General features: G+C 51.0%; 1 protein-coding gene across 3 annotated transcripts in view; it reads left to right on the top strand.

The window, feature by feature from the left end:
* Igfn1 (immunoglobulin like and fibronectin type III domain containing 1) overlaps nucleotides 1-21,306 on the top strand; it is a 46,007-nt gene that overhangs the window by 12,219 nt on the left and 12,482 nt on the right. For 2 of the 3 annotated variants that reach the window (XM_077802397.1, XM_077802398.1), the window contains 11 exons: nucleotides 3,928-3,978; nucleotides 4,455-4,577; nucleotides 5,969-6,108; nucleotides 7,653-7,752; nucleotides 8,999-9,043; nucleotides 9,225-9,270; nucleotides 9,844-10,021; nucleotides 11,641-11,754; nucleotides 13,708-13,876; nucleotides 14,742-15,014; nucleotides 16,221-21,299. In XM_077802397.1, coding sequence (XP_077658523.1) covers nucleotides 3,972-3,978; nucleotides 4,455-4,577; nucleotides 5,969-6,108; nucleotides 7,653-7,752; nucleotides 8,999-9,043; nucleotides 9,225-9,270; nucleotides 9,844-10,021; nucleotides 11,641-11,754; nucleotides 13,708-13,876; nucleotides 14,742-15,014; nucleotides 16,221-21,299 — 6,274 coding nt within the window. In that variant the 5' untranslated portion in view covers nucleotides 3,928-3,971. Of the gene's footprint in view, nucleotides 1-1,422; nucleotides 1,505-3,927; nucleotides 3,979-4,454; nucleotides 4,578-5,968; nucleotides 6,109-7,652; nucleotides 7,753-8,998; nucleotides 9,044-9,224; nucleotides 9,271-9,843; nucleotides 10,022-11,640; nucleotides 11,755-13,707; nucleotides 13,877-14,741; nucleotides 15,015-16,220; nucleotides 21,300-21,306 lie in introns of those variants that run through there. The other variant, XM_077802396.1, reaches the window with a different exon arrangement.

Raw genomic sequence — 21,306 nt, 5'->3', positions numbered from 1 at the left:
ACAAAGAGGTTGAAACTTCCCCTCTCAGATCTCAGGCAGAGGGAGCTCCTATGGAATTAGCAAGGTACTAAGGAATGTGTGGGAATATCCAGTGACACTCCCCATCCCCATGATGGAAACATACACCCACTTCTCTTCTACTTCACCCAAACCCACCCTTTTTTGCAGTGCTGGAGATGGAACCAGATCTCATGCCTGCCAGGCAAATGCACTGCCGCCTCCCCACTCCTCCAATCCTCTCACCCACCGGCTTTTTATGGAGACGGTTCTCAGGTCTTATGATGTTGCCCTGGCTAGGCAAACTTGACTGAAGCAGTCTCCCTGCCTTAGTCTCCCAAGTAGCTGGGATGACAGGCACCAGCTGGACAGGAACAGTCTCCCGCTGCTCACCTGAATCCTTGACCATACCTTGCTTGTAGGAGCCAATAAACCAGCTTTCTGTCCTTAAGGTAAGAGCAGGTGGCTCTTCCAAAGCAGACCTCTTCCCCTCATCTCCTGGGCCTTGCCTACCCTCCTGATGCCCGAGAACATCTACTGCCAGTGAGCCTGTTTCCAATTTTCACTTTCCATCCATGCATCCTTCAACTCATTCATCTCGCCCCAGGGGTGGAGCAAGCCTGTAACCCCAGCTATGAAGGAGGCTGAGGCAGAAGAATCGCAAGTTCAAGGGCAGCCTGGGAAATTTAGCAAGACATTTTAAAATAATAATAATAATAATAATAATAGTAAAAAAAGGACTGGGGATATAGTTCAATTGTAAAGAGGCCCTGGGTTCAATACCAAAAACAAAACAAAACCTATCCATTTGCCCTGCTGCTTCTGCCTCCATTGTAACTTCAATTCCTTAAAAACATCCTGGGCAAGCTCACCTTCTCTGGAAGATCTCCTGGCTTTATGGTTCTCAGGTGTCCCCTTTCCCTTCTGCTCTCAGGTGGAGCCTTCAGGATCGCCCTTTCTGCCTATTTGGGACAGCAACTAGTTTGCAAAGTTTGTCAACTGTTTGATTCCACTTTAGGGTGTGATTCTCAAAAGGACAGCAGCTTTTTATATCTGTGTGACTTATGATGTCAAGGGTTCCAAGGGATGAGTTTAGCTGAAAATTTCAGGATCTGGACTGAAGACACCCCTGCTAACAGGGATCAGATAAACCAGGTACCGTGGGGCAAACATGCTCAGGCAATCTGGTTAAGGGCCAAAAGTGCTGCAAAACCAGGAGCTGGATGGGCACATGTCACAGGACCCTTCCATCTCTGACCTCCTCCCAGGCAAGGGTGTTAGCTCCAGGGTCAGGAGTAGGGGGGCCCGGCCCTGCCAAGCCTGGCCAGAGGAGGAGGGAGGCGGGGTGAGTGGGAGGGGCGAGGCAGCCCAGGCGCCTGCAGTGACCTACATCTGCTCCAGCACCGTCTGTCCAGCACCAGAAGGTTCAGAGGCTCTGGTGAGGAGCAGCAGCTGGAAACAGGGAGGAGGGAGTGGACAGAAGGAGGAAGGCCAGTGGTACACCCAGGTAAGTGGGCCCTGCACATCTGGCTGTTCACCCAGGCCAGGGACAGTAGAGGTGCTGACAGTGGCCTGTCCTCTAACTTTTCTACTTAGAAAGGGTCAGACAGTGGGCATGAGATCAGCCCCAGCAACCTTCTCTGGCTTGTGGATCAAACACTGGGGTGCATACACATTGCCTTCAGTCAACCCCAGGATATTTGGAAGAAAGAATTTCAGTGAGTCCTGACTGGGTGATTCTGCCCTGGCTCTGATTTTCTGGGCACTGCTTGGTTTAGAGTATGAAATGACAGCCAGATTAAAATCTCACTAGCAGTCCAGAATGGGGACCTTGGGGCTGGGACTTGTAACATCTTAATTAATAACATGGTCAAGAAGTTTAGAGAAACTGTCTGGCTCTTCCTACCAGTGGAGAAGTTGGAGGTGGCAGGAACCTGGATCTGCAGAATGGAATAGCAGCTGGGGCAGAGGGTGGGAGAGTGTGGGTCCTAGGGACAGGCCAGGGAGACACAGCCCCGGGGGACCAGGCTGAGAGCCTTGTTGTTCTGCAGTGAGGGCACAAGTCACTGCTTTTGCTCAGGAGAATTAGGATTTTTCTCAAAAGTGGGATTGAATCATGGAGGGAAGACTTCCTTTCCTTCTCTGTTCCCTCCAACTGAGTCAACATTCCCCTGATCTCCAACCACACAGATGTCTTACCCATGTGTCATTGACCTTGTACCTGATATAACTTATTCCTGAAGAGGACAGTGATCTAGCAGGCGGGGTGGTTTACCCTCAGACCCCTAAGCTCCCCAGGGTCTTGCTTCTCTGATTTTCCACTAAACCTGTAGCCAGGAGACTAAGGGAGGGGGGCCGGCACCTGCATGATAATTCATGTGTGACAAATAGCCAAGTAATCAGCTGATAGATGGTGGTGGTGATGATGAAGATGGTGACGAAGATAGCTGTGTTGAACTCAGACTACTCCAGTGTGGGGGTCATGGGCAGGTGCCAGTGCACGCACCTCTACAAGACAACTGTCCTGGGGAAAGGGTGGTATAGAGGCCAAGGCACCCCACAGTGAGGCCTGGCCTGCTGGGTCCTCCTCATTGGCGGCTCTCTCCCCGCCCTCCCTCATGCTTCCCTTCTGAGCAGCGGCTGTGATGTGACAGCGCCTGTGGTGCCTGTGACCGCTCCAGAACGCGCGCACTTGGCGCACCATGGCATTCCAGCACACTGCGGGGCAGCGGCTGGACTGCAAAGGTGAAGCTGAGGCCAGAAGTGCCAGTGGGTGGGCATTTGTGAAATGGAAATGAGGAGTTTGCTGTCATGGGCAATTCTAGATGGATGGCTCTTTGGGCAGGAAATGGAATTTCCAAAAGGGAACCGCTTGGCCGCTAGCCAACCACCCAGGAGGTGGGCTTGCTGGAGAATTCTTTGAAGACTCCCCCAACTCACTCATCGCTCCATCCCATCCCAGAATCAACCCACCCCTTCTCCTGTGTGGAACACGGCATTGGCCTTAACAGATGGATTCAGTGGAGAGGAAATCAGAGGAATTGTGGTGGTGGAGGTTGGGAGAGGCTGGGAAACACTCGTGATCACATGACACTATAATTCATGGCCTCAGAGGGGAGCAGATGGATTTATGGTGATCCCACTGGCTGGGCATAGAAGAAGCTTAAGACTCGCCAAGTCAGGGACACTCCTCGGCAGACCTTGAAGGATTCCAGATTGGTTGAGGGTGGGAGGTAAAGGGCTGCTGGACTCTTAGAAAATCTCAGAATTGGGGGAGGAACCTGGAGGCTGGAGAATGTCCTGGAGGATTCACATTCCAAAGTCAAGAGAGCAAGGCCATTGCCATTAAACAGATGGTAGAATCTCAGATAAGTGTGATTCTTCAGGTTTGGGAAAGTATGTCTCACCCTCTCAGAGGTCATGGGTCTAGACCCCACCACGGTAGGCAGGTTCAGTGTTGTGCTTTCCTTTACCTGGGAAAGGTACTGATTGGGCAGCAATCTGTCCTCCCTGGTGTCTCAGAAGTTAGTTTGCTAGAGACAGAATTGGACAAAACCAAACAGCAGCTGGGCACGGTAGCACATGCCTATAATCCCAGCAATTTGGGTGGCTGAGGCAGGAGGACCACAAGTTCAAGGCCAGCCTCAGCAACTTGTGAAGTCTAAGCAACTTAGAGAGACCCTGTCTCAAAATGAAAGATAAAAAAGCCTGGGGATTGGCTCAGTGATAAAGTGCCCTGGGTTCAATCTTCACGTACCAAAAAAAGAAAAAGAAAACCAAATGGCATCTAGTAGGGGTTAGACTAACTCTTGGGGGTGGCAGCTTCTCCTAACTTCCTCCCCAGATATGGGTTGATGTACTGATGGTGTGAGATGGGCTGAGGTGAGACCAGCCTGGGCCTCTGATAAGTAATTCATCTTCTACCCTCAGATATCAATTTCTACCCTCAGAAGAACCTAAAAGGAGCCAGAGCTATGGCAGGTGAGAGAACTTACCTCCCCACCTCCCCTCCCAGCCCCAACCCCTGGTTGGCACTCCTCAGGGCAGAGGCGGGAAGGAAGCGAGGCAGGAGATTTGGGGAACTCTCCTGTCTCTCTGCTTTTTTCAGTTTGGGCTTGGCTTTCCTGAGTGAAGGGTGCAGAGCCTCCCACATGAGCCCTTGCTTCCTAAGAAGGAACCCTTCCTATTCTCCCTTCCCCAGCTTTTCTCTAGTGACATGCTTGGGACCTTCTTAGGGTGCTCCGTGCCACATTCTAGGGGCTGGAGGGCCACCACTGTATTTCCACTAGAAAGTTAGAAAGCACTGGTCACAGGGAGGTGGGCCACACAACCGTGCCCAAGATGGAAGGGAGAAGGGGCCTTGTTCCTTGTCTGAGAGGTTGGACGTTTCAGTCTGCTGAAGGGCACCTGAGAACGGGAAAGGGCAGGCCCTTCTCCCCCTCTCCTACCTTCTCCAGGGAAGCTCGTGAAGAAGTCCTCCATCCCCGGGGTGAGCATCCGGCAGCTGGTGGAGGAGATCCCTGAAGGTTGCAGCACACCGGACTTTGAGCGGAAGCCCGTCACCTTGGCTCTGCAGGAGGGTGAGGCCCGAGGGCGCTGCCCAGGGGAGGCACGACGCCTGCTCTTCCACCTCTCATCATGCACAGGGAAGAAGACTTGGGTGCCCACTTTCCTGAGCACCCAGTCCCTGTGTCTGTCACCAGGCCATATGTCTCCCTCCTGTACTCGAGGGATGTCTGCCTGCCTGGATTCCCTAGAAGGGACAAAGAGTCTTGGGGAGAAGAGTGGGTAAAGGGAATAAATTGAGGCCATCCTGTGCTGATGGAGAAGCTGCAGCCTCATTTTCCTCTTCCCCTTCTGGCCTTGAAGTCACTGCTGCAGAGAGTCAGTGTCAAAACCCCTCTACCCAACAATTGTCTCCTGACAGCCATGTGCCCTCTGGCTCTCAGGCCAGGCTCAGGAAAGCCATGCTAGAAGACCACAGGAGAAAAGTGCCCAGGAAGGTAGTGGGAAGGGGTGGGAATGGCACTGTCCCCAGCACAGTTCCCTGCCATGGATTTTAGTTCGTGAGATTCTGACGTGAGAGCGGGTCTTCTGCTCTCTCGCTTCCTTTTCCTCTCTTGGCTGCATTCTTTCTACTACACAAAAGATGTTTTGTACAAGCCTACATCAGGGATGACAGACAGACAACACAAAGGGCACATCCTATCTCGGACAGGTTTTATTTGGCGAGCATGGCACTTGACGTTTTCGGAATTAGTTGCCAGCTTGTAATAATTGCAAGTTAGATGCTTGTTGAGAAAGCTGATCTAGTCCCTCCGTTAGTTATGCTTATAATTGGTTTGCCAGAAATTCTTACCAAGAGCCGCCCAAGGAACAATGGTACCATGCTTAATATTTCTAAATCCAAAACAAGGTGGTGAGAAACTGGGGAGGGCCCTGGGGGCTTCAGTCAGAATGCTTTTCCCTGAGATGTTCCTGGGGGGAGGCCTAGGGGATGGTTAGGCTCTCTTGCTCCCCAGGCTCTCTTGCCTGCCATAGAGGTTGGGTCTTTTCTCTGGCTGGGGTCCTGTGTCTTAGGTCTGGCTCCTCTGGGCACCAAACAAACAGCCACTTCTTTCTAATTCTTTTCTGAAACACTCAGAATTTCATCTCCTTCCCAGTCTTGTGGGGATCCTTACACATCCACTCTCAAACAGCCCTGCTCGCCTTCCCTTCTCACCATGGACAGTCCAGTTGCCTCTTTCCTTCATGAAGCACAGGCCAGCACTGCTCTGGGTGCCTGGAAATTGCTGCTTTCCACCTGACATCCTGGGTCCTGGGTCACAGGGACCAAGGCCTGGCACCCTTCTTGCAACAGGCAGTTGAAATACCTAGAGTGGGGAGGATGATATAAATTAAAATCCCAACAAACTCTCCTGTCATTCCACCCCAAATTATCAGTCTCCCTACTGGCCTTTTCCTGCCACAGGGAAAAATGCCATCTTTCGGGCTGTGGTCTGTGGAGACCCCAGACCCGAGGTACATTGGCAGAGCACCAAAGGAGACCTCAGCAACTCTAGCAAGTACCAGATCTCCTCCGCCCCTGGCAGCAAGGAGCATGTGCTGCAGGTAAGCACCGCAGTTCTCCTCTGACCAGAGTCTACGCCATATTTCTGTCCCCTTTGTGGCTGCAATCTCCAAACAAGTAAAAGATGAATTACTAGTCGAACTTGGGTCCACTCAATTCATTCCATGGCTCAAGGCTTCCTGAGCCACAGATATCTCTGCTGACAGCCTTGGCTGGAGCAGAAGTCTCAAACCATGGGGTCAAACTACCTGGGTAAAAATCTCAGGCCTACCACCTTGGCTTTGGGAAGTTACCTCTTTCCACCTCTGTTTTCTCATCTGTGCAATGGGATAATCATAATACCTACTTTAAGGAGTTGTTAATGAGGATGAAAGGTTTACGTAAAGGTCTAGCCAGAGTCTTGCCTGAAGTGAGTACACAATCTTTGGCTTATGATTTGACTTATGATTTTTTTTTTACTTCATCATGATAAAGTGCAAAAGTGATGTGCAATTTAAGTAGAGGCTAGACTTCAAAATTTGTCCTTTGCATTTTGATCTTTTCCTGGGCTACCAATGTGCAGTACTGTACTCTTGTCCTAGGCAGAGGCAGAGAACCACACCTCCCCTACACCTGTGTGACTCCCATTGGGAGTGGGCAAACAGCTCATAATGTATATTGTATTGCAGTCAACGAATTACATGATATATCCAACACTGTACAATAAAATAGGCTTGAGTTAGATAATTTTGCCTGATTGTAGGCTAATTTCAGTGTTCTAAGCACACATAAGGTGGTCTAGGCTAAGCTAGGATGCTCCATAGGTTAAGTGTATTGAATGCATTTTCTTTATTTTGCGGGGGGTATGTACTGGGGATTGAACTCAACCACTAAGCCACATCCCCAGCTCTATTTTGTATTTTATTTAGAGACAGGGTGTCACTGAGTTGCTTAGCACCTTGCTTTTGCTGAGGCTGGCTTTGAACTCACAATCCTCCTGCCTCAGCCTACCAGGCCGCTGGGATGACAACCATGTACCACCAGGTCTGGCTGAATGCGTTTTTAATTTGTGATATTTTCAATATTGCTTATTGGGATGTAACTACGGTAAGTCAGGGGATATCTGTGCTCAATCAACCTTGGTTAGTATTAGTACTACTATAGACATTAACCATGGCACTCCTACTATGTGCCAGGTCCTGAGCTAAACATGTGATATTGATTAGATGATTTAATCCTGACCATTCACTACTTTTTGAGGTATTATGATCTCTATTTTACAAGTAAAGAAACTGAAGTTCAGAGAGATTAGGTAACTTGCCCAAGGTTCCACAGCTAGTAACATAGGACAAGATGGTTTTCAACCCCAGATCTATCTGACCTCCGAAGTGAGTTTTTCTGCTATTTCACATTTTTTTCTGATGGCAAAGACATCTACCCGCTGAATAGGTTTTTGTTTTGACGTCTATATTTTCTGATAAAGACTGAGCTCCATGAGGACAAAGACTGTGTCCTATCCATCTTTCTACACCCAACATACTGTCACGTCTAGGCCATGGAGGAAGAGAAGTGATAGTCCTGTTCCCCTGCCCTTGGTTCTCTGCAGATCAACAAGCTGACAGGCGAGGACACGGACCTGTACCGCTGCATAGCAGTGAACACGTATGGAGAGGCCACGTGCTCAGCAAGGCTCACTGTCATTGAAGGTGGGCTTGTCCCCAGAGCACTTCCACACTAAATCTGCATGCAAGTAAAATCTGTACTCTTGGCAGTAGACAGCCTGCTGTGGTTGCTCGGAAAGATGCCCTTTTTGTCCAGTGGAACCAGGCCACCACCTGGAATTTGGTTTCTAGTCCTGGGTCTTCTGCTCATTCACTTCCTTTTCCTCTCTGGGTCTCAGTTTCTCCACTGTACAAAGGATGCTTTGTTCAGGCCTACATCAGGGGTGACTGGCAATCCAGAGGGCAAATTCTATCTCAGACAGGTTTTGTTTGATGTGCATGGTGCTTGAATTTTTTGAGATCAATTGTTCGTTTGTAATAATTGGAAGGTAATTGAGAAAGCTGATCTAGCCTCTTGATTAATCATGCTTACCATTGGCTGGCCTACAAGTACCAGAAATTCTTATTAAGAACAGCCCAAGAAGTAAAGGTCATTACTTCACACAGTTAGAAGTCCTGAGATGGGAGTCCAGGGCTCACTGCACAGCGCAGCTGGAGAGCTGGATTCCTCTGTCTCACTGCTCTCCATCCCTAGCAGGTTGGTTTATCACCTTGTAGTCACAGATGGCTGCTGCAGGTCCAAACTTAATCCATGTCCAAGGCAGGAAGAAGGGGAAGGAAGTGGTCCCAGGTACACCTGACTCTCTTATCAAGGAAGCAAAAGGTTTCTCAAGAACTTCTGAGTCTTTTGCTTCCATTTCATTGACCAGAATGGTGTCCTGTAGCCACACTGCTAGTTGCAAAGAAAGCTGGGAAGGCAAGTATTTAGCTTTTCCAGGCTCTCCAATGGAAGCAGATGAAGAGGCTAATGGATGACTATGGAGCAGTGTCTGACATTTGGCTATTGGGCCCATACCTTGAAATGGCAACTCTCAGACACGAACACCAGCTGACCCTTTAGATGCCCACTTTCCTGTTGTTGTCTGTGGTCACTTCACTCATTTATGCCACCTCCTTGACCATGTGGACATGTGAGCAAGCTTCCCTGCCTGAGGAAGTACTCAGGCAGGCCTTCCCAGGTCAGGTTAAGGATCTGGGTTCAAAGCTCATGCAAGATGGATCTCCACCTGCTCCATGCCTCAAGCTGGGATGTTGCTATGCTTTAGAGGACAGCAGGGTGGTGGTGGTCAGGGCTCTGGGACTGAGCAGTTTATTAGGAAGACCATAAATGTGTCTTGCCTTTCTCTGCCTGTCTACATCGATGCCCTCCATTTCTCCCTGGATGGTCCAGTTGGCTTTCGGAAGAACCGGAAAAGGCAAAAGGAACCACAGGAGGGTAGGTGGATTTGATAGAAATCGTCTTGGAGGCTCAAATCCCCATGCACACCTGTGGGTTATCACCAGTCCCAAGGAGAGCCTCTTCCAAAAGCTTGGTTGTCAGCCCTGGACCACAGAGACAAGCCTAGCCCCTTGGCCTCTCACCTGGGAGTGGGGTCTCATCCTTTCTACTTTTATAGACCTCAGGAAGGAGTTGATGGACTTCCGGAACATGCTGAAAAAGAGGTGGGTCTGGACCTGCCCAGGGGGGATTCAGAAGCTCCCATGGTACCCACCCCCTTCTCCCTTCTATCACAAGCTGGGCTCAGCCTCTGCCTGCACCTTCAGCAGGCAGCTAGACTGCTGCTACCAGTGAGAGGCTAGAAAGAGCACTGCACTGGAAATTCTGGGTATAGCTTGGTCCTTGCCTACATCCTTGAGTTAGTCATCTCTCCTCGCTGGGTCCTAGCCTCCTCACTTGCAAAATGGGGTAGCTTACTAAAACTATAATTTTCTAAAATGTTTACAGCAAAAGAATGATTCTACCCCACCCTGACCCCACCCAATGATATCTTACTCAGAAATCAACAATACAAGTAGTTAGAAGCCGAGTTTCTTTGAAAGCTAGAGCTACTGAGTGTAGCTCAGCCCTTCTGGGTCCTTCTAGCCCAAACAGCAATCAGTCTCAGAGATTTGAATCCCTTTGCTGTTTCCTCAAGTGCACGTAGGGAAGCTTCTCTGGACCTCTCTGAGTGCCAGGACCAGGTGTTCAACACCCAGGGCTCCTCCAACCTCTGACCTGCTGGCTCTGCTGCCCAGGGCCCCTCCTCCAGCTCCAGAAAAAAAGATGGAGACTGAGCAGGTGTGGCAGCTGCTGATGACAGCAGACCGGAAGGACTACGAGAAGATCTGCATGAAGTATGGCATCGTTGACTTCCGGGGCATGCTGCGCAAACTGCAGGAGATGAAGAAAGAGCGGGAGGACAAGATGGCCCAGGTACCCTCACCCTGCCCCACTCTACACAGCTAGAGCACAGGGGCCTGGAGGGGCCTCACGCCTGGAATTGGGCTTGGAGGTGGGCCTTGGGAAACCCAATATTATCAAGGGTCTGCCTCCATCTGGTTCCCAAAAAAGTATCCTGCTAAGGACCCGAGTTCCAAGCTGGTACCCAGGCTGTAAAATCCAATACTTGCTAAACTGGAGTTTTGAAAAAGTGGGGCCCTCTGTGACTTGGTGTCCTCATGGGAATCATAGTTATAACTACTGTCAAGGGCACAGCTCAGTTCTGCCAAGGCAGCGGCATAGGTTGCTGAGAGACCAAAGAAAACACCCAGAGGCAGTATAGGGGGCATAAGCTTCCTTAAGAAATGCTTATGAGGGGAGGTCCAGTACTATAGGCTGACAGAGAGCACCGCCATCCTTCAGGGTGCTTCTCCAAGCAGTGTCCCCTCCCCCTCATGATGTTTTGTTCAGTGGCAGCCTGCTGGACAAGTGACACCTATTCTTTCCACAATGTCCTCAGTCACCACTGAGGACACAGGTACAGTGTGTACACTGTACACATTGTGTACACACTGTTTCCACAATGTACCAGTCACCACTGAGAGGCAGGGTTTATATATTAGGCTGCAGAAAAAGTGACATTATCAGCTTGAACTTGCTTACTTTGCTTGTATGACCAGAATTATAAGGAGCACCTGTCCTGGTGTACATGCAAGAGGTAGTTTTCTACAGATAACAAAAACGTCCCCTAATTCCCAGCGTACACGAGAGAGAGTCAGTGTCCTAGTTTATCTAGCATTCCTGGCCCAGGCCTGCTCTTTCTTCCCTTGACTCGACCAGGTTCCGGGGAACTACAGGGGCATTTCAGGGATATGGTATCTTACTGTCCTCTTTTTCTTTAAGGATGATGTACCTACCTCATGGGGTTATTGAAAGCATGAAATAAGAGGTTGTATTTAAAGCAATTAGTCTAGTGCCTGGTGCATGGTAAAGACCTAGTGTCAGCTGTCATCATCATCACCAGACATGGGGAACCTGCCTTTTTAAAAAAGATTTCCAGGGAAGGGAATTTATCAGTTGCCATTAGCACTCTGATTCCAGCATCTTATAAACTATGTAGAAAGTTTTTTTCCTGCAGCTAACTTAACTGTAGTATACGTCTAATTTTTCTTTTGGAAGTGGAAATCAAGTACTTTTAGTTAACATGAAAATAGTATTTCATCACTTGGAAAATGGTATTTTATCACTTAAACATCCCACCTGGGACTTCAGCTTTCTCTCCTCCAAGCTTTCCCATCTGCTTTAACACAGGACTCAGCACAGAGATTTGCATGCAGCAGATGCTCAACGGATGTTGATTAGCTGGAAGAACAGATAAATGGAAAAGCCCTAGAATGTTTTTAGAGCACCTGAACACCTTGTTTGCCTTTCTGACCTGATTTCTTGGAGATTTTCCTTCCTTGAGGACTTAAGTCTCCCCACTTAAAAAATGAGCAAATGCTTTCTCAACTGGGGCATTGTGGGCCAGGGATGGAATCAGGGATTATAAGGGTTGGAAGTGCTCCGAAGATTGAGTTTGAGACATTCCCCTGATTGATTTGTCTCCCCTTTAGTACATCAATGCCATTTCCAACTTGAGACACATCAAGGTCTCCAAGGATGGGGTCGCTTCATTTGCCCTGGAGCTGGATCTCAAGGACTTTGAGAGCAAGATTTACTTGTATAAGGTGAGGCTGGAGGGCCCATGGCAGAGGAAACTGGCAGAGATATCACAGGTCCTGGGAAGGGAAGCAATTGATCTTGTAAGGGTCCGGCAGAGCGTCAGAGAAAGAGACCACACAAGAGACTGGCTCCATGCAATTGGCAAAAGGGGATTTATTAATTCAGCATGCTGAGGTTCCAGGCTCACTCAGGAAGATAGAGCAGCCCAGAGCCCAGAGCAGAGGTCAAGCAGAGCTTAAGTACACTTTTTGGAGAGGGCGGGGGGCTTTGCATACATCAGAACAAATCATCATGAGGCGCGGGAAAATTGAACAACAACTCCAAGACATGATTAGTACATTCATTGGCAGGAACAGTCTGGGCAGGGGTGATTGGTCACTCCTAAGCGGGGGGGGGGGGGGGGGGGTGTACACATTTAAACTGATTGGTTTTGGGGCCTGGATGCCTACATGCCGAGCTACTTGGAGCCCTTAGCTATTAAACAACCAGGGGACCAGGAGAAATATTTACTGGGCAGTTCAGGTATTGTCTTAACAGCTACAGGGATTACAGGTTCCGGGGGTAGCAGAGGAATTTTAACAATACCTAGTCTTTTACACTTTAACTCAGGCTTTTGCAGCTTAGAATCAGCTTAGAAATTTTACCTTTACAATCTCATGGGGCCCCTGTGGGAACAACCAGAGCACACAAGTGGTAAAACCCTCATCCCTTGGAGTTCCTGGTTAGGGTTAGGTCAAATCCTGGTGTAGACAGCCCACAGCCAGGCTCTCCACAGACACTCCTAGCTGTGTCTAATTCCACAGCAGGGGGTGAGCAGAGAGATCTGAGAGAGGGCACTCTTCTCCATCTGACCCCTGCCCCAGAGACTTGCCACATCCCTACAGGGGCTCCAGAAGAAATAACCTATCAATGCACTAGAGGTTGGGGCGGAAGTGTGTGGTTTGGGGGGCATAACATTACTTCTGTAGCCAAATTCATTCCAGCTCCATCACATCACTCAGACAAGGTACATTTTATCTTCCTAGAGACTCAGTTTCCTAATTGGTGAAATGAGTGTGATACAGGGCTGTCTTATGCACAAGGAAATGCCCCTCCCCATCTCTCCCCTTCCTCCTGCCCCTCTCCCCCTGCTGCTGTGCCAGTCTGCTCTCTGGCCTAGTCCATTCCTTTGCTCCAGCTGCTCCCTGTGCCTGGTCTGCTCTTCCCCAACATCTATAGGCTAACTCCCTTCCCTGCAGGGACACTTCTCTTGACCCTAACCACCTCATGTACCCCCTAATGTTCCACCCAGTATCTTTTATTTTCCTCTGTTTTTCCTAGTTCTGTTTTATTTTTCCTAACATAAATAATTACTTATTTATACTGTTTGTTATTTGTCTGTATCCTTCAGGATTTTAGCACCCTGAGGGCAGAAATCTTTTTTTTTTAATTGATGTGTCCCAAACATCATTGTGTGCTTGGCACACAATGGGCATCTGTTAAGTGCTATTATTAATATTCAGCAAATAGCAAATCTATGGAAGGCTTAGTAAAAGGAGGTGTATGTATGTAAATTACTGGGTTTTATAGAGCCTTAAAGATGTTCCTTAATGTTCCCCTTGATGAATAGAGGCGTTCCCTGCCCTGGGGCCCCAAGTCTGCCTGAATGCCTCCCCTGCTAACCATGGGGCTGTTTTGGAAGTAACTCTCCTCCCAGCCTGAGCTGGGTCAGCAGTCTAGTGCCTCTGCATCCTCTTGTCAATCTCCCTTCTGTGGTAAGGAGTGTAACATTCCTAGCCCGGTATTCCCATCTGCTTGTTTAATGCCCTCCAGGCCTACCATGCCCTTTATAGCTTCAGGACCAGGTTTTCTGTGGCCTGAGCCAGAAGGAGAAAACTGCTAGTTGTAGCCGAGTGGAGCAGGAGGTTCTGGGGACCTACTGAGTCCCTGAACCACCCCTCTTCCTTTTCTGGTGGCAGGATGGTGAGATGATCCCCTATGGCTTTGACAACCAGACCAAGCACTGTCTGCGGCGGCTGGGGAAGCGCTACCAATTCCAGATCCTGGACCTGCGGCCTGAGGACGCTGGCCTTTACCAGGTCAAGGTGGAGGATGCCGTGGTCTTCTCAACAGAACTGGAGGCCAGTGGTGAGTTGTCTACACTGCAGAAATTTGAATAGGGGACATCATTTAAGAATGGGCTCCATTTCAGGGCCCGTGGTGAGGGGATAGATGTGACAGGGCCTAATGCAAAGACAATTGGGGAGTGGGATGCAGAGTCAGGTACCTAAATGATGATGCTCAGCCTTGGTCCATGGTGTCCTCTGTTGGAATTGAGCTGGCTCTACCAAGTTACAGTCATGGACACAGAACAGAAGTGTCATGCCCCTAATTACAAACCTTCTACCACAGTTGATTATTTTCAGATTACACCCAAACTGATTTCACATCCTCTTGCCATAACTTTACTTCAGTGGGATGCATGTCCTCATCTCTCACAATTCCCTAGCAAGAATCTCCACCTGGGGTAGGTGCCCTTGTGTCCTACATAGATCTCTCTCTTTCCTGCTTCCCATACCCCCACCCCCACAATCTGGGTGCTGCCCCACCTTCCTCATTAAACCTTGTTCCATACATGCGAGGACTCATGTCCCTATCACTGCATAGCACCTAGCAGCTCTGGAGGGCTCTTGGAAGGACAAACAGGCCTGGGGAAGGAAGCTTTGGGTAGATAGACCATAAAGAACATGGCTGAACCAAGGCCAAGGAAAGAGAAGGAAGTGAGGCACCACTTCTGAAAGCAGCCTCAGAGGATCCCAATCTAACTATATCCCCATATTTTATGTGTGTGGAGGACTGATTCCCTGGGTAAGGAAGTGACCCATCCCAAGGTGTCACAGGAGTTTGTAGCCAAGCTGGTCTGAACCTGGGTTCTGAACTCCCAGCCTCTCTGTATCAGGTCACACCATGTCATGCTGCCAAGCTGACACTCCAACTCCTGTTTCCTCTGCAGCCATCCCCCCCAGAGTGGTGGTCCCACTGGCCGAGGCCCGCTGTGAAGAACACGGTGATGCAGTCTTTGAATGTACTCTCTCCAACCCCTGTCCCAATGCTGCCTGGCACTTCAAGCACCGGCCCCTCCGACTCAGTGACAAATATGAAGTATCTGTGTCCCCTGATGGTCTGACCCACCGGCTGGTGGTGAGAGGGGCCCGGTTCTCAGACAGGGGCCTCTATTCACTGGATACCGGGCTCCATGCTTCTAGCGCCTGGCTGGTGGTTGAAGGTGAGTGGTCATACCTCTGTCTTTCCCTGCCTCCACCAAGGTAAGGACTCACGGTCAGGGTCAGGGCAACGGGGTTTCCTTTGGTCAGTCATTTACTTTCGAATCATTCCCTCACTCACAATAAGGAAGGGTCCTTAGAGCTCTTCTTTTTAAAAATTGCTTTGCCTAAAGCAACTGTTTTAGGTCCATCCCTCACCCACCATGTCTACTAATGCCAGATGTAGTCTATCCTGTGTCTGTGTGGGCGTGCGCATGCCTGCATGTTTCCCTACTGGGGATCAAACCCAGGCACATTTTACCACTGAGCTACATACATCCCCAGTCATTTTTATTTTAGGACAGTGTCTTGCTAAGTTTGCTTGGAGCCTTACCATGTTGCTAAGACTGTCTTCAAATTTGCAATCCTTCTGCCTCAGCCTCCTGAGTTGCTGGAATTATAGGCATGTGCCACCACACTGGGGGGTACAATCTACTGCTTTATTTTTTCTTTCCCTTCTTCCTCCTCCTCCTTCACCTTTTTTTTTTTGGTGCTGGGGATGGAATCCATGGCCTCCTACACGCTTAGTGAGCACTCTGCCACTGAGCCACCCACACCCCAGCCCTCCTTAGATCCATTCTTGCTCCACTGCAATACAGTCTTCTCATGGCCATTCCTGTTCTCCTCCACGGCCTCTGTCCTACTGGCTCTCTTGGAACTACTCTGGTAACAGAGATCCAAAATGGCCCTAGGGCTCTATGTAGGGCTTGAAATATTGGCCCAGGTTCAGTGTAGATAAGGAGACTCTAGGCCAGGCCAGAGAGAACTCTTATATCTCCCTTGGAAATGGAATCTGGAAAATTATAAATCAGACAGATGTAAGGCAGGGGATAGGGCAAGGGAATCTTTTAAATATCATGTAACTTCTTCTGGCAGTTTGATAAGCAAATGACTTTGGCTTATGTACTTATGTGTCAAAATCCTCCTGAAGCATGTGGGGTGGAATGTGGGTACAGGGTGGGGGAAATGGAGATGGGATTTAGCCACCAATCTCTAGAACATCTTGGCTTCCTTCTTAGATGGGCAGCTTGTTTTCTACTGGGGAAACTGAAAGTCAGGCAAAAGAGTTGGGTCAGGCAGGTGCTTTGGTCTGATTTAACAGAAGTTTTGGTCTTTCCTCTTGTCTCTCTATGGGCCCATTGACCTCCCATGTACATAATATCTCACAGAAGATTGGAAGGATAAAGGCCTGCAGTCTACAAGAGCTGACCACCAGCTGCAGACACCAGGAGCTCAAGCCTCAGATGCAGAAGACTCCAGGGACATCAGTGGCCAGGGAGGGAAGCCCAGGGAACTGGGCACCATGGGTGACTTCCTAGAAGGGGCAGGGCCTGCTTCTGGGCTCCAGCTCACAGCAGGCCCAGACAGGGATGGCCTTGGTAGGCAGGGCTACTCCTTGATGGGAGATAAAGGGACAGGTGACTCAGCCTGGGGCCCTGGACAGGATAGGAAGGGCTTTCTAGAAGCAGAGGAAGGCAGAGTCACTCTTCTCAGGGACAATCAGCCCCATTTAGAGGGAGACTGGGGTGGAAGCTTTCCAGGGAGATCTCATCTACAGGGAGAAGGCCCAGAATCAGGGTTGGACTTCATGGAAAGACAACTTGAAGGTCATGGCAGAGATGGTGATGGGGACAGAAACTGGAGAACAGCAGGAGGCTGGGAGGCCAGGTCCACTCACTCTCAGGCTGGAGGACTGGGGAGCATCAGGGGAGGAAAGGAGCCCAGAGAGGTCAATGGCAGTCAGCTGGACATACATGGCCAAGAACAACTCTGGGACACTCATCAGGGACCTGGAACAGGAAAGAAGGCCCTGTGGGGACCCCAATCTGATCATGAGGGGTCTTGGCTAAAAGGGGAGGGAAGGGAGAAAATTTTGGCTGGAGATTACCTGGAGGAGATGGAGGGAGGAGATGGTTTGAGTAGGGAAAGGGGGACAGCAGCAGCCAGGGCAGCGTGGGCTGGCAGAACTGGCCTGGGGAATGCTGGAGACAATGGGACAGGAGGCCCTGGTGCCCTAGAATTTCCTGGAGGAAGAAGTTTTAGCTCCAAGGCAGGCATGGGCCCTGAATCTTGGGGCTCCCAGGGAAGTGGAGATGCTGACCATCAGGAAACTGGGGGCTATTGGGAGTCAGGGGAGTATCCAGGAAAGATATCCGGTGGCAAGCACCCCCAAGAACCATCACTACCTGGAGGCAGAAAATCTATTTTGGGGGGCAGGAGTCCTGAGGCCAAAGCTGAGGGCTCACTACAGGAGGCAAGTGATCCAAGGCTAGGGAGGACTGGGGATGTGGGAAGGAGCTACGGAACTGGCCCTGGAGGCCCAGGAGATCTTGGAGACTGGGAAAGTGGCCAACATGAACTCCGGGTAAGGGGTGGCCAGTTCACAGATGGGGCCTTGAGCAGGGCAGGGGATGGCTCCAGAAGGTCCCAGTCTCCCCATAGCTGGACAGAAGGGCAGAAGGAAGCAGGGGACCCCAGCAGAACACAGTCTGAGGGCACAGGTTTCTGGGATGACACAGGGTCCAGTCTCAGAAAGACTGGGACCCACCTTGGACCTAAAGTAGTGGGGTCCAGTGGAGGGGAAAAGGGTATGGTTGGTGCCCGGGGAGCTGGGCCAACGGAGTCTGGTCAGGGGATAGATGGCAGAAGCCACAGTTTACTTAGGTCTCCAGGCCTGGGTATGTCGAAGTCCGGGGGAACACAAGGAGATGCAGAAGGATTAAGAGATCCCAGAGCAATAGGGCCTGAATCAGAATTCTGGAATGGATCAGGTAACTCCAGAGAAAAAGGAGCCAGAGGTGAGATGGGCTATAAGTATGGCCCAGGAGGTAGCAGGGGAGAGGAATCTAGGAATGGGGATGGCTCAGGGTATTTTAAGGGAATAGATCCTAGAAATAGGGCTGCTTATAGAGATGGCTCAGAAGTGCCAGGAGAAATGGGGTCTGCTCCTGGTGATGGTTTTAGAGTCACCTCTGGAGCGCCTGTGAGAACAGAGTCTGAGGAAGGGGGTACTTACAGGCGTGGCTCAGGTGGACCTGGGGGGATGTGGACTGGAAATAAAGATCATCATGGTCCTACAGGATATGGGTCTGGGAGCAGTGTTGGTCTTAGGAATGGCTCAGGTGGCCCTGATGGAATGCTCATTGATGAAGACCAGAATTGGGGTACACCCCGGGGCCAGGGGAAAATAGGCTCTGCAGAAGGGTACTGTCCTGATGGTAGCTTAGGGAGTCCTGGAACAGTGGGGCCTGTGGGTAGAGGTGGCCCCAAGGCCCCTGGAACAGTGCTGACTATTGGGGAGGGATATGCAGAAGCAGAACCAGGGGTGTCTGGAACAATAAGGCCTTGGGGTCAGTCTAGAGATTTGGGGGGCTTCAGAGCCTCAGGGGCCCTGGGAACCTTTGGAGAAGGGAGTTTTGAAGATGGGACAGGGGGTCCAGAAGCCATGGAGCCAGGGTCTCTGAGGGCAGGGGGAAAAGAGGCTGATGGAGATAGGACTAGGTGCCTTGGTGCCAGGGCCTCTGGAACTGGAACAGGGTTTGGGGACAATACCAGGCATCCTGAGACATTAGCTTCTCATGCTGGGGCTGGTTCTAAGAGCCTATGGGCTCATGGGCCTGGTGATGTGTTGGGTTATGGGGATGGATCTAAAATTCCCAAGTCTGAGGGCATTGAGAGCAGAACAGCTTATGGAGTAGGGCCAAGGGATCTTGGTCCTGGAAGAATAGGGCCAGGGGATGAGGCAGATTTTGGAGATGGCTTAGGAGGCCTCAAAGGAATGGCAGCAGCAGATAAGGCAGGATATAGGGGTGGTGTTGGAGGTGCTGGGGATATGGGGTCAGGGGGTGAGGCAGGTTATAGCAGTGGTATTAGAGGTTCTGAGGATAAGGGGTTGGAGGGTGAAGCAGGTTTTAGGGGTGGTATTGGAGGTTCTGGGGACATGGGGTCAAGAGGTGAGGCAGGTTGTAGGAGTGGTATTAGAGGTTCTGGAGCTAAGGAGTTAGGGGATGAGACAGGTTATAGGAGTGTTATTGGAGGTTCTGGGGGTATGGGGTCAGGGGGTGAGGTAGGTTATAGGGGTGGTATTGGAGGTCCTGGAGATATGAGGTCAGGGGGTGAGGCAGGTTATAGAAGTGGTATTAGAAGTTCTGGGTATAAGGCATTGGGGGATAAAGCAGGTAATAGGGATGATATTAGAGATTCTGGAGATAAGGGGTCAGAGGGTGAGGCAGGTTATAGGGGTGGTATTGGAGGTCCTGGGGACATGGGTTCAGGGGGTGAGGCAGGTTATAGGGGTGGTATTGGAGGTCCTGGGGACATGGGTTCAGGGGGTGAGGCAGGTTATAGGGGTGGTATTGGAGTTCCTGGGGATATGGGTTCAGGGGGTGAGGCAGGTTATAGGGGTGGTATTGGAGGTCCTGGGGACATGGGGGCAGGGGGTGAGGCAGGTTATAGGGGTGGTATTGGAGGTCCTGGGGACATGGGGTCAGGGGGTAAAGCAGGTTACAGAGGTGGTATTGGAGGTCCTGGGGACATGGGGGCAGGGAGCAAGGCAGGTTGTAGGGGTGATTTGGAACATTCTGGGGATGCTTTGCCATGGAGTGAGGCAGGTTTTAGGGATGGTGTAAGGGGAGCTGGAAGAATGGGGTCAGGGGATGAGGTTGGTTTTAGAGGAGGCTCAGGAGGATCTGGGGCAATGGAGCCTGAGGGCAAGATGCACTATGGAGAAGGTTCTGGGAAGTTTGGAACACCAGGCTCACTGATGGGAATGAGACACGATGCAGGACCCAGAGACCACAAAGCCATGGGGGAGGGGGCAGGATACGGGTTAGCATCAGAAGGTGGCACAGGCTCCTATGATGGTCCAGAAAAGGGCAGAGGAATGGGGCTTGCACATGGTGCAGGTCCTGGGATAGCTGGAATGCTGGGGACTGCAGATGATGCTGCAAACAGGGACAGCCTCAGGAGCCCAGGAATGCTGGGGTCACAGGAAGTGCCACAGACTCTTTCAGATGGAAGGGGCTCCAAGACCAGTCTTGGGGGCAATGGAACCTCAGGGATTCCTGCAGCCTCGGGGGCCGTTTGTTCCAAAGGAAAATCAAGTGTTGGAGAGTGGCAAGATGGTTCTGGGATTCCAGGGTCTCCTAGGGACAGAGGAGCTCCTAGGGGGGAGGGTGAGTCTCCAGGCCAAGCAGGGGATTTGGGGGCTTTTAGGTTTCTTGATGGTAGGAAGGCAGTAGAAGGTGAGACCTGGGCAGGGACAGCTGCTCTGGAGTCTGGACGTGAACAGGACTTAAGGAAAGCAGGGTCAGGGACCATGGACAAGGGCAGAATGGCTGGCCCATGGGGAGAGGCACCCCAGGGAGGGAGGGACTCACTACCAGGAGGCAGAAGGATGGGAGCAGGTTCTGGTAGCCCAGCCTGGCAAGATCAGGAGTTTGGCCAAAGCAGCACACATGCTGGGAACCGCGTCCCAGGCTCTGTGGTCCATGGTTCTCGGCAGGAGAAAGATTCCACTTTCAGGGGAACACATGAGGGGCCAGGGGACTCTAGAGGCAGGGAACATGCACCAGGCTACGGGGCTGCTGGTGGATGTCAAGGCCCATGGTCCCCGGAAAGCAAAGGTTCAAGCTCTAGAAGGGGCAGGTCTGGTGGTACAGCGGACTCAGGTGGCCTAGGCACAGGGAATTCCACAGAGTGGGAGGATGGTCTTGCCCCCAAACCTAGGGAGTCCAGACTGCAGGGATCCAGGAATGGCTTAGACGATTCCTTTGGCAGAAAAGGCTCTGGAGGTAGATCAGGGAGGATCCAGGGCCCAGGCTCTCAATTAGGGCAAGGACAAGGAGGAGAAAGGGGGTCTCTCGGGGAGCAGGGTTTTTTGGAGGCTGAGAATGAAAGCAGGACCCTAAAGGAGTATGAAGAATGGGAGGTAGGAGAGTCTGGCAGGTCGGGCAGGAGGCCAGGTCCCCATTGGAGCAGGTATCAGACACAGTCTGGGGTTGAGGCAGCGAAGAGAGGGGGCACAGAGGAGGCCAGAGGCCGGAGGCAGCTACCTGGCAGTGATAATGGAGAGCACCTGAGGGAGACTCAGAGTGGAGATGTGAGCCAGGGCACCCCCAGACATCTTGGCAGCAGGAAAAGTGCCAAAGACTGCAGGTTGGACATCCTTGATGAGGGGCAGAGTGCCATGCAGAGTTCCAGGTCTGGATACAAGCCCGGCACTGGCAGTGTCTCCCCGACGGCCCGAGGTAGGTA

Source organism: Urocitellus parryii, chromosome 9, assembly GCF_045843805.1.
Source record: "Urocitellus parryii isolate mUroPar1 chromosome 9, mUroPar1.hap1, whole genome shotgun sequence".
Classification (NCBI taxonomy): domain Eukaryota; kingdom Metazoa; phylum Chordata; class Mammalia; order Rodentia; family Sciuridae; genus Urocitellus; species Urocitellus parryii.
Note: the sequence above shows the minus strand (reverse complement) of the source record. Positions and strands in the feature narration are given on the sequence as shown.